Genomic DNA, 17,701 nt, shown 5'->3' on the forward strand with positions numbered 1-17,701 from the left:
TGCATCCTCATGACAGATGTCAAATGAATTATATCTTTTCAATATAGTTGCCATAACAGTTCTAAAACATCAGCTGAATATTTCAGAGAACTATCTTGAAAAACTATAACCAAGTCTTTACCAACTCTTGATAGGTGAAAGACTGATAGTTAATATTGTTCTTTCATAATGTTGGCTATGTCTTTGAGTGTTACACCACCCCTTGTAAATGATTGATATTATATCAGCCTTAATAACTTTCAGTTCTACAAACACTTACTTTTCAATTAACCATTTAGTCAGTTAGTGTTGCACTTGATTAGTAATCATCTTGTTTAATCTTTATTATGATCCCAATTTCTCAGGAACTTTTCGCTGTGATTCTGGAAAGTGTATCGGCAGTGCCAACATGTGCAATGGTGAAAACAACTGTGGGGACTTCTCTGACGAGAGAAACTGCAGTAAGTACAAAATGCACAAGGCTTTCAGTTACAATGTACTATTAGTAAATGTCTAATTTTGTATAATTACACAACAGAACATCCATGACCTGCATCACTTATCTGTCTCTCTGTCTGTCTGTCCGCTAGGGCTGCAACGATTCGGTTCTATTCATCAGAAATCAAATCTGACACCTTAGTTTCGATTTTTGCCAACCATTATCACTATTATGATTTAATATTTGAATATCCATTGAAATTCTTTCCACACAGCTCTTGCTGTTGAGACCACTGAAATAAAGCAAAACGTGAGGCTGGGCTAATTATCCAATGAGAATTGTTGTTAGTAGACTTTGCAAGTTGATAATGACTTTCATGCTGAAAAAAGCCAACTCTGAGAGTTAAATAAAATCTGATGGTTCTACTTGAATGAAGAATTGAATCAAAAAAGATCGAATCAAGGGTCAAATATAGAAAAATCAAATGGAATTATGGTCTGGTTGAACTGATGCAGCACTACTATCTGCCTGTCTGTCTTTAACTGCCTGTCTGTCTTTAACTGCCTGTCTGTCTTTAACTGCCTGTCTGTCTGTCTTTAACTGCCTGTCTGTCTTTAACTGCCTGTCTGTCTGTCCTTAACTGCCTGTCTGTCCTTAACTGCCTGTCTGTCTGTCCTTAACTGCCTGTCTGTCTGTCTGTCTGTAACTGCCTGTTTGTCTGTAACTGCCTGTCTGTCTTTAACTGCCTGCCTGTCAGTCTGTCTGTAACTGCCTGTCTGTCCTTAACTGCCTGTCTGTCTGTAACTGCCTGTCTGTCTTTATCTGCCTGTCTGTCTTTAACTGCCTGTCTGTCTGTAACTGCCTGTCTGTCTGTCTGTAACTGCCTGCCTGTCTGTCTGTCTGTAACTGCCTGTCTGTCTGTAACTGCCTGTCTGTCTTTAACTGCCTGTCTGCCTTTAACTGCCTGTCTGTCTTTAACTGTGTGTAAAATTATGATGGAAACAGAATTCCATTTGATGTGAAAAGGGGATATGGTTTCAAATCTTGATCAAAGTGAAATCTTGACTTACTTCATTTTGAGCTTTAGCATTGCAGCAAGAGCAGAGTGGTTGGGAAAATGATGTGGTTCAGGGACTTGGAGACTATGAGATCTAGATCGGCTGTAACAATTTCTTTCGTGCCTGGACTTTCTAGCTACATTTGTTGATTCTCTCAATAACAAGCAGTAAATGCATTATGGAGTGAGGCAGGACACAAACATTGAGATTTTACTATTGTTTCCTAGATTCCAAGTGTTCCTATTATCTGACTGGCCGAGAGGGAGTGGTAACATATCCCAGCGGTGATGACAACTATCAGCAGAAGACCACTTGTCAGTGGGCCATAGAGGGAGCCATTGGTTCCAGGCTTCAGATATCGGTAAGACAGTTTACAGTCACTTGTTTGAAGTCACTTGTTCTTCAGGAACCCATGATTGTGCTGATTATTCAGTGGCTGGCATCATAAAGCTTGAATTAAACAACAAATAAACAAACAAACAATTGAAAGAAAATCTTGATAAAATCTGTATATTTGTATATATTAACAGTTTAATAAACTTACAGTTTTTAAGCCTACTAACTGAGAAAGGCCTGGACTTCGTGGAGGTATGGGTGGGAGGGAGAACCATAGCAACAAGCACCTTGCTTCACCGTCTCTCTGGCACCACAATCAACAGCAACAGTCGCTACATCATCAGCCCCAACAACAATGTCATCATCCGCTTCATCTCCGATTTTTCTGACCAATTTGGAGGATTTAGCTTTCGCTGGAACTCAGGTAAAAATGGTATTTGTGACATTAGTTTGTAATAACCTGTGTCAGGTTTGTTTACGTTGCCAGTGAAGATGTTTTAATACTTAAAATATGAATTATATATGATGTACATGTCAGGGTTCACTACCAGCAGTTTAATGTCTGTAATGCTCAAAGAGAATTATATGGTTTCTAAATTACAAAAATGGTGTCATTTATGAATTGTTAAACCATGACAATGACTCTGCGGTATATCAGAGAAAGAGCATAACTGACCATGGTATTAACTGTACAAAAATTGTGCATTTTCTGCTCAGACATTAAATTTCTGGTCTGGTGTAAACTTTCCAATTTTTCCTGGAAATATTTGTATCAAAAAATGTTTATAAATGTAGTCTTGTAGGAAGTCATGGTGATTGAAACATTTTATGAATTTTGAACAGTTTCAAATGTCTGTTTTGCTTGGAAATCATTAATGGGTGAAGTGTTAATTTAACACAAAAAGCAAATCAATGATTGTACTGTGAGAATGAAAAACTAATTCCATGGAATATTTTTTTCAGATTTTCGCTGTGGCATGTTGTCCATGCCATTTACCAGGAATGATGCTGACACGTCGTCTACCACTCAGTCTGCGTTCACTTCAGAGGACTGTCAGCGACAGTGTGTCAACAGTCCCTCCTGTGTGGCCTTCGTCTTCAACAATATCAACCGCAGTTGCCAGGTGTTTTCCACCATGCCTCGACCTGTCTCTGATACGTGCTGTGAGCTGCATGTGAAGACCTGCCCTCAGGAAGTGGGCAATACCAGTATGTATAATTATGACCCTGGTCCCTGAGTCTTTGTGTTTGTGTTGTCATTGTTTTGTTATCATTACCACAATAGCAATATAGTTAACTATATTTCATCTACAAAGACAATTATAGAGGTTTAGAATTCATGCAGCATGCTATACGAAAATTATTGCTTAATCATTACCCAGATAACTGCATTAATGTCTCTGTTTCATGCCTGCATATTTACACCACATTGTCTGAACCTGAACAAATGTCACAACAAAAATGGTACTTTTTTGATACCGTACACTGAGACTTACTAAGCAAGAAAAAAGAATTCATCTGCAGTAAAGGAAAAGTCACATCAGAATTATTTAAAATTTGCTCTCATTTTCAGCCTTACCATCAGTTCCCAACCTTGGAGGAACCCTGTATGCAACAGTGACTCCCCAGCGTCTACACTCCCCTCTATACCCTGTGTACTATTTGGCAGAGGCTACCATGGTATGGACCATCATAGCAACTACCAGAAGAGTTGTCTCCCTTAAGGTGAGATGCCAGACTGAATGTCTCCTTAAAGTGGCATTATTTAGAAGTCGGAGAAGAACAAGCTTTATGAATGAACATCTTTGTCATTCAGGTAATGCGATGTTTCAATTTCTTGTATCGAAACATCGTATCATCAGAATAGAAAAGTTGATCATCTGTAAAACTTGTCCATATACAGACTGAAATTATACAAACAGTTAGATGATAAGGCTGTCAATGCTTTTCACCACGTTTCAAATCTCCTTCATGTCGGCTCCCCCCTTTCTTTTTATTGAGATACAAAGTAGAATGTTTTCATGTCAACTTTCCTCACCGCTGTAAATATTTATGTCCTTGTGTAGTGAGAAACATACATTTTGTACTGATTGGTTTGAGAATTGTCTTTCTCTGCATAACACACATGTACAATAAAAACTACTTTAAGAACAGTGTATGCAACCTTGTAACATACAAGACTATCAGATCATGATGAAGTGTATTCTTTGGTCAGAATACTTCCAGAAACAGTCATTAAGTCAATTTACATTTTGATGAGTTATGCCTATATTTCAGTTTCTGGATATTGACCTAGCCGAAGGTGACAGTGTGGCAGTGCTAGATGGTAACAGTCCGTCATCTCCTACTGTTGCTGTCATTACACAGGGTTCACAGCATAGCGCACTTATCTCCACAGGGACCTCATTCTATGTTTTGTTCAAGACATCAGAAATAAGCAGAACCAAGAGAGGATTCCTTTTGTCGTATCAGTCAGGTGAGCCAATCTAATGTAATTTGCTGTTTTCATCTTACAGCATCTCTGCATCATCTTCATCCTCCTTCCGTGAACTGTGGTGCATCTTCGCTTAAGCTCTGCTTCAGTTTGCTTTATCTTACTTCACCTTGTATTTCTGCTGCATCGTGCACCACCTTTACTGCTCTGCTGCCTCTTGTTGCATCTCTATCTTACCTTGCCACATTTTGCTTCACCTTTGCTGCAGTCTTCATGCATTTTTCTGTGTCTTGGCTTCATCTTTACTGCATCTTTAATCACCATTATTGTATCTGTTGTATTTTGCTTCAGCTATGCTTCATTTCTGTTGCTTCTTACATAACCTTTGCTGCTTCCTGCTTTACCTTTGCTGCTTCTTTACCTTTACCTTTACCTTTCACCTTTGGTGTATCTCCCCAGCAGCATACTTTACTGCTTCAGTTTACTCCATCTGCATGTCATCATTCTACAGATTGGATTATTCTTATTTTAGAGTTGATGCCCTTAAGCAAGACTGAGCATGCTTTATAACAGGATAAGAATCTGATACAAAAGTTCATCATTTTTCAGAGACAGATGCAGCTTTTTGAGAAAGGGGGCTTGCACTCCCCTGCACCCTCTGATCCGTGTATGTCATTATAAGTATAATGGATGAGAAAGACGTGCAGAAGTTGCGAACTACATGTGTAATAAATGTGAACTGTTGTCTTTAGGTTGTGACGTGGAAATCTCTGCGACATCTGGCACAATATCCTCGCCAGGATACACAACTGGACAATACCCCAACATTCTTAGTTGTTCATGGCTTCTGACGGTCTCCACACCCCTCAGACTCACCTTTAAGTCCAACTTCGGACTAGAGAATGGAGCAGATTTTCTACGGGTATGGCTTCTCCTGGTTGTAATTTTAGTTTGGGTTGAAAAGAAGGATACAGTTGCAGTTTGGTATGGAATATAATAGAATGGTATTTATTTTATCAAAACAAAATATGCAAAATGGAAACAGCACAAGCTACTGTAAACCAGGAACTTTTTGCGAGCGATAAATTAATGCGAAAAATGCCATGTTTATTGTGTCACATTAATAAATCGTCACATTTATTTAAAGCTGCTTTCTCAATTCACCTCGAACTTGATGCTCAGACACGATGTCTAATGCTAAAAAATATGCATAAAGCATTTTTGTCACAGGTCATAACCTAGCACGATACATGCAGTAAGGTCCATAATGTTTGTACAGGTGGCGGTATGTTGTGTAACACATTCAGAATGGCATAATTTTACCCCAAACTTAGGTTTGAATCTATGTTTACAAGAACATTATGCATTGTTGTTATTTGAATGGCTGCCTTTGATTTTGACCATTCATGATCCTTATAGCAGACTGGGGCAAATAAGCGCCATTAGAAACTAGTTTTTATCCAATGAGATTGCTTCTTACAAATCGGAATATATTCTTGGCAAGGTTGATGTTCAGAGCTTTCGAACGATGCCCACCATCAAATGAATCGTTGCCTCACATGTTATTTGTACAGACCTTTGTTTGACCTCCCATTACTGAGCAGAAAACCATTTATGTTGGGGAAAAGATGACCATAGATATTATTTGAGAAATCTTTTAATAATAATTTTCCGAATAAGCGAAAATGAAAATATACAAGGTGAAGGGGAATTTAGTGGGATCGCATCATGGCTCTCAGCTGGGGGATATAATGACATGTTACAAGTGAATGCCCTTACTCCAATAATCGCCCACTTCTTGAAAGTGCTTGTGCAAACAACAAAACACCCGCTATTAACAGTACTTGTGTATCGCTAGTGTGGCATTACAAAACAACAGGAAGCAATCACCGTATGTGAAGTGATGCCTCGGTGTTGTTACTTCCATAACATAAAATATAGTGAGTATAGTGATCAAAGTCTTACAACTCGCAAAATTTTATCGTCACATTTATGATATTGACTGTTCAATCGCAAAATGTTTCGACGCAAAAATTTCCTGGTTTACAGTATGCAATTATGTTATTTATGTCACTTTGCCAGGTCTCCAAGCAAACTATTGGTCTATGAGTGAGTGAGTGAGTGAGTGAGAGTGAATTTGGTTTCACACCACTTTTAGCCATATTCCAGCATTTGCTTGTCATATCAAAGACTGGGGTTGATTCCCCACATTGGCTCAATGTATGAAAGCAATTTCTGGTGTCCCCAGTCATACTGTTGCTAAAAGTGGTGTGAAACTAACTAGACTTACTTTCTACTTCTGGTGCCTTTCAGCAAAACATCTTAGCAAAACATTGTGTCATAATGTGTTCTTTGTGTGGCATGGTATTATGAGCTGACTGACAATTCAAAACACAAACACACCTTTCTATTGCTGGTTATCACCCACAATTGGAAATCACATATTGATTTTAATCTAAAACCCACTACAGAACTCAAATGTGGGCAATTACGTCACAGAATCATAACACTCTGTACTGGAAAAAAAGGCTCTGATTAATAACATTGTTGTTTTGACCGAGGATACTTTCTGTTGTGACTCACTGGCAAGCATGTAATTTATGTTGCAATTTTACAGGTCAGGAGACATCTGTTGTTTAACATATCAATAAGAAATACCCTTTGTTTAGTTGATGAATATCGATTAATCTCCCATTCCACTCTACACCTTTCTGAAGTCTCAGGGGTTCAAAATATTTTTTAAAAGCCACGTGTCACAGGGCAAGTGACCTTAGGAAAGTAACCTGTCCTGACTAATTTGCCACTTGCCCTGATTTTTATGACATAATCATAAAGATGTAAGTTTGAAACATGGTGTTTGATGTTTTTTGGACTATTTATCAACAAGTGATAAATTATCGAGTAGCCCACAGACGAGTAAGTTACCATTATTTGATTGCCCAAAATGAAAACTGACTTGTCCTGTCCTGAACGTCTCAGTCAATGGGATTTTTGAGGCACTGTGTTGGTGGGGTAGCCTAGTCATTAAAGCATTCACTCGTCAAGCTGTATACCCGGGGCTAATTGCCCACATGGGTACAATGTGTGAAGCCGATTTCTGGTGTCTGGCGCCATGATATTGATAGAATATTGCTAAGAGCAGAGTTAAACCATGCTCCCTTTCTAGTACAGTGTATTTATGGTCTCTATTTTCTATCTGCAGGTGTATAAAGCCAATGATATGTCTGGAACCCCAGTGCATTCTGGGTCAGGGTTCACAGGATCAGTGTTCCCAGGTCAGATCGACTCAGAAGATGGCAGTCTGTATGTCCATATGTACACCAGTGCTACAGGGACGGATGTAGGATTCACAGCTGATTTCACTGCAGGTACCTTTCTTCCTTGGACGATGGGGTAGCCTAGTGGTTAAAGTGTTAGCTTGTCATGCTCAATTCCACACAGGGGTGCAATGTGTGAGGCCCATTTTCTTGTGTCCCCTGCTGTGATATCGCTGGAATGTTGCTAAAAGTGGCACAAAACCATTCTGTTTTTACAATAACTGCCTGTTTTTAACTAAATGTAAAGTGAGATCATGCCATTGAACATCATTTCTTTTGTGTTTGACCCAAGAATGTTATGTCCAGAGAGTACATTGTACTAAGAAATATGAGCTTCCACCAACATCTTTTACCCTAGAAATTGGTCAGTGCAAGTATGAGAGTTTTCATCATAAACTAACGAAACATGCACATTTTACACTTCAGGTTGTCCACTGATCATAGACTCAACACTTGAAATTCAGCCACCAAATTATGCTCGATATGATGGAGATCAGATCACTATTTTCTGTAGGGTGGGATATATTTTTTCGAAGGCTGAGTTGTCATCTCGGAACAGCATACTGTTGACATGTTCTGAGGGCAAGTGGAGTATGGACCCTGTTCCAACATGCTCACGTAAGTGCAATGTGACCTGTGTCTTGTATATCATTAGTGCAATGTGACCTGTGTCATGTATATCATTAGTGCAATGTGACCTGTGTCATGTGTATCATTAGTATAATGTAACAATGAGAGTGTTCTTGCTCCTTCATCAGGCAAATCTTCATCATCTGGCACTAGTGGCAGTGCTGTTGAGAACTTCACTTATTATGCCGAAGACCCAGGGTTGATTTACCACATGTGGTGTCCCTCGATGTGATACAGCTGTAATATTGTGTGTGAAGCCTATTTCATGTCCCCACTGTGATTTTACTCACTCACTTACTCATCATCCACCTGTTGAAGGAGCAATAATTAACACTGAAACAGTTGATAAAGATTAAATAAAAGTTTTCGTGCATACAACTGTGCCATGCAAGGAAGAAAACTGACATTTAGTTGAATGTGTTTGATCAGGTTCATACAAACTTTCAAACTTCTGACCTTTCTGCAAATTTCGTATTTTATCAAAAACTGTTTTGTGGTTGAATACTCCTCTACTACTGACTACTGTTTTTCTCTTAATCAATAACAAAATTCTTGGAATTCTGTTGTCATTGCATTTATACAGGAAAACAACATTTCTTTGAGGTGTGTGTTGGAAATGACAGGGACAAAATTAGAGTGTTTAGAGCATATTTCCAATATTATTTTAGTACAAACATTATCCTTCCAAAATTATATGTTGTTACCAAGGGTGACCACATAGGTCCATACATCTACTTCTCAGGTACCCATTCTAAACATCTGGGTGGACTGAGTACAGTGTGGGCGAAGTGCCTTGAGACAACACAAACTGTGACCCAGATCACAAATATTTGGTGTTTCCACCGGGATTTGAACCTGTGCCTTTTGTGAGAGAGCATGCTAACCACTACACCACTGTGCTCCACATTTTCTGAGACTAAGTTATCTGGATAAATCAGATTATTCTTTACTTATTTTAGTAGTATATGTATGGGCTGCTGGTGTATAAATGGTATAGCAATGAGTTTGACTGAGAAACTCCCCCAAATTTCAGCCAGATGACACAACTGGTTAGATATAAATCTTGCCAGCCCTGACCAAAACTTACCTGTTTGCAAATAATTCAGGCTTGACAAACAATGTAGTTTATCATCCATTTAGAATTTATCATTTATTTGAATTAATGATTCATTACCCTAAAACATGATAAATCTCTTCATATACATGTCTTGACTTTAACTACCTGTTGGGCAGGTGAATTTAAGAATCTGGTAGTTCATGTTGACACCAACCAATCTTGAGTGGTCAGACAGGTAGGTATCAGTCGTTGGTGTATTGTCCATAGCAGTCTACTACAACGTCTCCTTGATTTCAGTGAACTGTCTACTCCAAGCTACCACCCCAAGCTTTTCTCTTTACACCTACTTTCTCTGAATGATTTTGTATTGCTATGTGTTTTGAGCATGCACATGTATGGATATGTGTCATGTCATGAGCTATTAGTTTTATTATTTGCATTTTTTCAGGTGTGTTCTGTGGTTCACCTCCCAGCATCAGCAACGGTGCCCTGGTGATTGTGACAGGTTTATATGGTGGTGATACTGCAACATACACCTGCAACACCGGCTACTCCACCATACAGCCTCAGCTCATCACATGTAACAGTAATGGACGTTGGTCGACACCACCGACATGTTCAGGTACTCAGTATACATTCGTTGTGAGTGAGTGAGTGAGGGAGGGAGGGAGGGAGGGAGGGAGCGAGCTTTTACACTGCAGACAGCAATATTCCAGCTGTATACCTGTGGTATGTAAATAATCAACAGAGGACCAGACAATCCAGTGATCAACACGATAAGCATTGATCTACTAAACTGGGATGCAATGACGTGTATATCAAATCAGCGAACCAGACCACCTGATCCTGCTAGTTGCCTCTTATGACAGGTACATGTAACCAGTGACCAATTTTAACCTGGATCTTCACAGATCTCATAGTGGATTGGATTGGTTGTTGTTTAACTCAGGCACTCAGCAATGCTCCAGCTAGAATACTTCCATTTACGATATGCATTTTACTGCCTTTATTGATTCCCATTAGGAACTGCCCATGTAAGTTCATTTTAGCATACAGTACCCCATCTGTCTTCCAGCTCCGAGTTGCGCTCCTCTACCTACAATTTTGAATGGAAACTTTGTTCCGCTGAAGGGCAATGGCTTAGACCACGGCTCTGTTGTCCGCTACAGCTGTATTGTTGGATACGACATCATCGGCGTGGACACCCTCACCTGTACCCAAGGGGTGTGGTCAGGACAAAGACCACTCTGTGCAAGTATGTTGATATTAACGCCTCTAGCACTAATGAATTGTATTAGACAGAAACACCTGAGTAATGATTTTTCCAATGATGTCTTATTCACAGCCAAGGAGGATATATTGCCAAATGATTGGGATCAATTTTTCCTTATAGAAACATTCAAAAATGGAAACTAAATCCTGGACTAAGTTGTAATTCTAGGCAGTAGTTTAAGTTGTCGCTGAATGTAGGAGGAACTGATTCATGGCATTAATGTATAGATAATATGGTTCTGGCATGTTGACTTCATTATCATATTTATCAGAATGGTCGATGACAGTGTTGGCTATTTTAATTCAATGACAAGAATACAGAAAATGTAAACACAGAAAACTTCACTAAAATTATGAAAAAAACCCTGAAAACTTCTAAGTTTTTTTCTTTTGTTTTCGGGTTTTTTCATTTTCAAAGATCACATCTTCCATGGTTACAGAGGTCAAGTGCGGCCTTCCTTTCATCGAGCATGCTTCCCTGTCCCCAAGTTCAGGGGTCAATGTCAATGAGGATGTGACAGTTACCTGTGATTCTGAGTACCGGCTGTCGGGACAACGAACGTTCAAGTGCGGTATTGAGACACCACCAACATGCATCAGTAAGTCCATTTAACCAGATAAAAATGAATTTCTTTATGTATGTCCTGGGGTAAACCTTAGCATCTTGATTCATATCCTGGGGTAAACCATAGCATCTTGATGCATGTCCTGGGGTACATCTTGACATCTTGCTGCATGCCCTGGGGCACACCTTAGCATCATGATGCATGCCCTGGGGCAGTGTCTATTCTAGGACGCGCGATTCATGCTATTAATGATCAAGTCGTGTCTCATAAAAACAGCAAGGCGCAAACTGTCGCGCATAGTAATTTGCTCCCTAACTACCTTTCAAAAAACATACAAAAAAAGCTTTATATTGACAAGGAATGACTTTTTAAATCGGAGTCAAGTTCGAGTGACAACATGTAAACATAACAGAGTAACCTCCCTTGGTTAAAACCACTATCGGCACTGGGGAAACGAAAAATTCCATTCATATCAGTATGAGAATAGATAAAATTTTTGATGAAGTTATGATTTGATTAATGAATTAATTGACAACGTTAGACTATGAACTCTGAACACACTGCTTGTGTACAGCACTTGCAAAACACAGTTTTGTCGATCTTTTTTAGAACATCAGTTCGTTTTGGCTTCATTTTCAAAATCAGACAATATTATCACTTGAAGTTGCAGATGACAAATGAATACGAAATTCTTATTTACAACGGTTTGTGGTAATTTGACGTGAATGATGCCAGGCAAAAAAATGAAAATAACTTACTTTTTTGGCACAAAAACACTGAGAAAGCAACAGTGTCCGCCATGTCTCCCCAGGCCGATACGTCTGTTAACGAGACCTGTAACTCGAAAGGCGAGCAAAATATGGTTGCAAGAATGGCCATGGCTCTCTCAAAATGGGCTTGGTGCTATGATATGTGACTATTGTAGCCAAAATAAAATGAGCAGTAGTTTCACTGGTGGTGGTTGCAATAACTTTCGTACATCCACACTACTTTGAAAGACGGTAAAACAGGTAATTCCCCCTACATTTTCCAAATCCGCGCTTCTTTTTTTGTAAGGGGGCGACAAATCCCCCCTAGATTTTCAGTTCTAGAATAGACACTGCTGGGGCACACCTTAACGTCTTGATGCATGCCCAGGGGCACACCTTAACGTCTTGTTGCATGCCCTGGGGCACACCTTAACATCTTGTATGCCATCGGGCACACCTTAACATCTTGTTGCATGCCCAGGGGCACACCTTAGCGTCTTGTTGCATGCCCAGGGGCACACCTTAACGTCTTGTTGCATGCCTTGAGGCACACCTTAACATCTTTTTGCATGCCCTGGGGCACACCTTAACGTCTTGTTGCATGCCTTGAGGCACACCTTAACATCTTGTTGCATGCCCTGGGGCACACCTTGGCATCTTGTTGCATGCCTTGAGGCACACCTTAACATCTTGTTGCATGCCCTGGGGCACACCTTGGCATCTTGTTGCATGCCTTGGGGCACACCTTAGCATCTTGATGTGTACCCCATCCACATGTGAAAAAGATAAATCTATTTCTTTTCCTGAAAAATATTGTTTGAAATTAATTTTTGCAGCTGTTATACATGCCTTTCACTAGTGGCAACAGTCAATGAATCCATTAAACCTGTGTGAGTTAATGTGAGACTTACTGTCCTTCCATGTTCCAGACATTGACGAGTGCACTGAGGGGACCTCTGGATGTTCTCAAGCATGCACAGACAAGGATGGTGGCTTTACATGTTCATGTTATGAGGGCTATCAGGCAGTCAGTGTTGGGTCTGCTGTCTGTGAAGGTAAGTCCGCTTCCAAGAGCAAATGTAGCTTTGAGGACAGTGTCTGAAATAAGTCAAAATCCACCCAGACATCAATTTAACCAGACCAGATAACCAAAATATGGATGTAAAAATTTTACCAGACCACTGGGCTGGCAAGCTGTAAATTTAGACTGTCCATCAAATCAAGTCTGTCTTGGTTGGTTGCTGGACAGGCCTTATTTCATACACTGTTTCAGGGTTGAAGTTTTGATGCTTTGTCCAACTGTTTCCACAATATCTCAACCGAATTTGCTGATTCAGATGTATCCATGCTTAAACAGGGTGTTGTTAGGGTCTTTGAATAGAATCTAGAGGACTTACACATAAAGGGTGAACATCTGTGGGTGTCAGATTCTATAACATGAAAGTCCTGGGAAGAATTTCCTGCCCTTGGTGTATATTTGCCAGTATTATTGGCTCCACTAAGTGAGTAAGTGAGTTTGCTTTGATGTCTCTTTCAGAAAATTTCTAACAATATCACAGCGGAGGACACCATAAATTAGCTACACACATCGTACACATGTTAAAACATATGCGTTCACTCACTCTTCTAGTGATAATTTTACTAACCAAACGCTAGCAGACCATTGTTACTATGACCCTGTTGTTTGTCTCTCAGATATAAACGAGTGCAGTTACAGCAATGGTGGCTGCACAGACACGTGTGAGAACTTCCCTGGTGGCTACCGCTGTACCTGCCCCACAGGCTACCAGCTGTACACCTACAATGGACTTGGAGGGATCCTGATCTCTGTCGGAGAGACTGGAAACAAACCCTGGAACTTGTACCACATCAACCATACCTGTATCAGTAAGGCATAATCACAACTATATCATTAAGACACCATTCACACCTTTATCTGTAAGGCATTACTCACACCTGTACCAGTAGTAAGACATTAACAACACCTGTACCTGTAAGACATTACTCACACCTGTATCTGTAAGGCATTACTAACATCTGTACCAGTAAGACGTTAACCACACCTGTATCTGTAAGACGTTACTCACACCTTTACCAGTAAGACATTAACCACACTGTATCTGTAAAGCGTTACACATGTACCAGAAAGACATTAACCACACTTGTATCCGTAAGGATTACTCACACCTGTATACTTAAGACGTTACTCACACCTGTATCAGTAAGGCCATACTCACACCTGTATCAGTAAAACATTAACAATCAGTAATTAAGCACATTTGTTCAAACAGTAAATGACAACACCTGTATCAGAAGAAACACACCTGTGTCAGACTATAATGGACCACTCCTGTATCAGTACAACCAGGTGCATTGCAGTCAGTATTATAATGTGGCTTAAACAATCACGTGCATGTTACAGAACAGACGTGCCCTCCTCCAGCACTGACAATCACCAATGGTAAAGTGACAACCAAACAGACATCCTTCAGTTTCGGAGACCAGGTCACCTACATCTGTGACATCGGATACATCCTCCAGGGACAGGCAACTGTGCAGTGTATCAGCAACAACACATGGAGTGCTCCTGCACCAGTGTGTGTTGGTAGGTGTCAATCTGAGTAAACTTATCCTCAGTACTTTTCGTTACGCTCCACGAGGTCGTGTCAGGTAACCTTTGAGATTGACCAGTCACGAAAGTGGACATTCACACATACCTTTTGAACTTTTTATTTCGAAAAGGTTCACACCCGAACGATTCCAAATGCTATTTAGCGTACGCTTGCTTCCAGGTAATGCACACTGCGTATGTACAACCATGACAACAGTGAGTAAACAGACGATGAAAATGGTGTTTTTGACAATATTTAAGGATGTCATCTTGTGGGAACATTAGCTAATGGTAACCATGTCAACAGAAACCCCAAAGCCTCATATCATAATTACCCTGTTTGCCAAGATAGCAAAAGTACTCAGTAAGGATTTTCAGGAGCTATAATTACATGTACATGCTTAATTTTCCAGAGGCAAGCTGTCCCCAGCTGACTGTTTCCCAGGGTTCAGCCAACACTCCAACAGTTTCACCTCAAAGTAGCATCTCGTATCTTTCTTACTTCACGCTCACTTGTTCCTTGTCTGGAGGTGGCTCAACAACAGAGGAGCGGCCATGTTACTACAACAAGCAGTCAAACTCCTACCAGGTGTCTTCCACCTCCCTCACGTGTGAGAGTGAGTACAGGGGGAATTGGAGTCTATAACTATAGTCTGCTTACATACTGATAAGAAAAATGTAAATTGAATAAAGTGAAATTAAGATTGGGAATCCTGAATTTTACCTTGCCAATTGAACATACATTCTCAGAATTTTGTTCATCTACGGATAAAAGTTTTTTCAGATCATTATTGGTTTATATTACAAGGGGCAACAAACAATTAATAAAACACTGAGAACAAGGAGGGGTAGTTAATGCTTATAACATACCACACATGCATTTGTTTCACTGTTCCAGCCACCTCACTTAACCTGTAGTAATACAAACCAGTAACAGTGATTTGAATCTTTGACAGTGTTTCAAGCATTTTAGGCTCACTCACAAACTCACTCTTTGTTGTAGGAGCCGAATGCGGTCAGCCCCCCCTCATTTCGGGGGCGACTTCTTATTCTACTTCCTGCACCAGGACAGGCTGTCAGTTTCTGTTTGACTGTAAGGCTCCGCTGTTCACCCGTGAAGGTACCAGCTCCTTTAATGACTTCTATGTGCGATGTGGCTCTGATGGACAGTGGGACTTCAACAACCTTCGATGTACAGGTAGGATGTTTACCCTGATGTGTTGTTGTTGAGATGTGTTGGTTGGTTTGTTATTGCTGCACTTAGCAATATTCCATTTATATGGTGGTGGTCTGTAAATGATCAGGTCTGGACCTGATATTCTGATGATCAACAGCATAAGTGTGAGCAAAGTCAGCGAATCTGACCACTTGATCCTGTTGGTCACCTCTGGCAACAGGCATAGGTTGCTGAAGATCAATTATAACCCAGATCTTCATCTGGGTAGGTTTAGAGGAGGCTCACAGCAACCCATGCATGTAATACGCATTACTGCTCTATTGTGCTGTATCTCTGTTGAATCTTGCTACGTCTTTGCTGAACCTCTCTTGAATCTTGCTGGGTATGTCCTGCATCCCTGTTGCATTTTGTTGCATCGGTGTTTTCCCTGTTGGGAATATAGATAAGAATAGGTACCCACTAATGTCCACTTACTTTTCTTAAATGTGGCAACTTTGTAGATCATTTGATAAGGTATAGGGACTTGGTTGATTTTCTGTAATCAGACCCAAGCTGGATCCTAACTGATCAGTGCTGGTCTGGTCCAATACTGGCCACTTTGGCTGAAACATCAATGAATGCATCCTTAAGAAATAATGTAATTATCTGGCTAACTTACTTCATTGTTGAAGGGTCAGTGGAGTGGAATTACTGTTAAAACCTTCACTGGTCATGCTGAAGACTGGGGTTCAATGCCCGAAATAGGTGCAATGTATGAAGCCCATTTCTGGTGTCCCCTCTCATGGAATTGCTGGAATATTGCTAAAAGCGGCATTAAACCACACTCACTCACTCACTCATTGCTGAATATTCTGTTTAACTCAGATGCATCATCTACCTTTAATCAAGTTAATTATAAATTATACCCCCAAACTAAACTTCAGATGAATGGTTGTTTCAGTTGTATGTATTTTTCATGATTAAATCTTGAAATATGCAGAAAGAAATCTGGTATTTATAAATCCTTGCATGACAGATGAACCAGCATGTTTCATTAAAATAATATGATTGCTGTAGCAGTAGATTATTTGAAATGTTACGACTGAAATACTTGAGGTGACTAATGAATATGTTTTTGTGTTGTAGGCCCAACATGCAAGGACCCTGGCACACCCCCTGGGGCTCAGCAGGTGGCGACGTCATACGAAGAGTACAGCTTGGTGCATTACCGCTGTGATCGAGAGCTTCAAGGCTTCTTACCCACCAACCCCTACCCCCTGGAATGTGTCTATAACTATCAGAATGGCAGCCTACACTGGAATGCAACTATGCCTACCTGCACAGGTAGAACCATACCCTCCTTCTTTGATGACCTCTGGGATTGGTTGTGAAATACTGCTCAGGACTCACAAAATTAATTCACTGTGGACAGATTATGTGTAATTCCAGTTAGCTACTAGGGTTTTCCTAAGATGTTCTGATTGTACCTTTTTTCAGATCAGGAGCGACCTGTCTTTTACAACTGCCCATCCAGGGAGAGATCGGTCAGGCGTTTCAACCCCCTACCCATCATTGACCCCAATCCACAGGATAACAGTAACTTGCTGCTCAGGCGGGATGTGTCCCCAGCCAACTTTCGGGGAAACCGGACCCTCATTGCCTCGAGCATACAGGTGGTGTACGAAGCCGAGGACTATGCTGGCAACATTGGCACTTGCTCCATCAATGTCAAGGTTATTGGTGAGTTCTACCAGTTTCGAAGGTGTTGTGAATGATTTTGTCTTTGCACTGTCTGTAATTATGAAAGTGTGCATTGTCAAGGTCAAGGTCTTTCCACCTATGTCAAGGTTATTGGTTAAAACCTTTGGGACCGTTCATAATTTATCTTGAGGGAGTGATGAGTATTTTAAGTGGGGTCACCGACTTTGTTTTGTGGAGATAGGTAGGGTCATAAATTTTATACCCATTTACTTGGGTGGTCATCAATTTCGTTCATTAAATATTAAAAAACTATGTTTAAACATTATGGAATGGGTGGGGGTTGGTAATTAATATTGCAGATGACATGCAGGTCTGGGTCACTTACTTTGTACATAA

General features: G+C 40.3%; 1 protein-coding gene across 1 annotated transcript in view; it reads left to right on the plus strand.

Annotated features, from left to right (window-relative positions):
• The window catches only part of LOC137290303 (uncharacterized), a 90,079-nt gene that overhangs the window by 20,957 nt on the left and 51,421 nt on the right, over nucleotides 1-17,701 (plus strand). The window contains exons 7-25 of the mRNA XM_067821115.1: nucleotides 345-440; nucleotides 1,704-1,837; nucleotides 2,023-2,236; nucleotides 2,776-3,021; nucleotides 3,386-3,537; nucleotides 4,090-4,288; nucleotides 4,999-5,168; nucleotides 7,449-7,614; nucleotides 7,990-8,181; nucleotides 9,699-9,872; nucleotides 10,326-10,505; nucleotides 10,963-11,121; nucleotides 12,767-12,892; nucleotides 13,533-13,724; nucleotides 14,260-14,442; nucleotides 14,862-15,065; nucleotides 15,452-15,646; nucleotides 16,751-16,948; nucleotides 17,102-17,344. Of these exons, the coding sequence (XP_067677216.1) occupies nucleotides 345-440; nucleotides 1,704-1,837; nucleotides 2,023-2,236; nucleotides 2,776-3,021; nucleotides 3,386-3,537; nucleotides 4,090-4,288; nucleotides 4,999-5,168; nucleotides 7,449-7,614; nucleotides 7,990-8,181; nucleotides 9,699-9,872; nucleotides 10,326-10,505; nucleotides 10,963-11,121; nucleotides 12,767-12,892; nucleotides 13,533-13,724; nucleotides 14,260-14,442; nucleotides 14,862-15,065; nucleotides 15,452-15,646; nucleotides 16,751-16,948; nucleotides 17,102-17,344 (3,423 nt within the window). The remainder of the gene's footprint in view (nucleotides 1-344; nucleotides 441-1,703; nucleotides 1,838-2,022; nucleotides 2,237-2,775; nucleotides 3,022-3,385; nucleotides 3,538-4,089; nucleotides 4,289-4,998; nucleotides 5,169-7,448; nucleotides 7,615-7,989; nucleotides 8,182-9,698; nucleotides 9,873-10,325; nucleotides 10,506-10,962; nucleotides 11,122-12,766; nucleotides 12,893-13,532; nucleotides 13,725-14,259; nucleotides 14,443-14,861; nucleotides 15,066-15,451; nucleotides 15,647-16,750; nucleotides 16,949-17,101; nucleotides 17,345-17,701) is intronic.

The sequence above is a fragment of the Haliotis asinina genome, chromosome 1 (assembly GCF_037392515.1).
Source record: "Haliotis asinina isolate JCU_RB_2024 chromosome 1, JCU_Hal_asi_v2, whole genome shotgun sequence".
In the NCBI taxonomy this organism is placed as follows: domain Eukaryota; kingdom Metazoa; phylum Mollusca; class Gastropoda; order Lepetellida; family Haliotidae; genus Haliotis; species Haliotis asinina.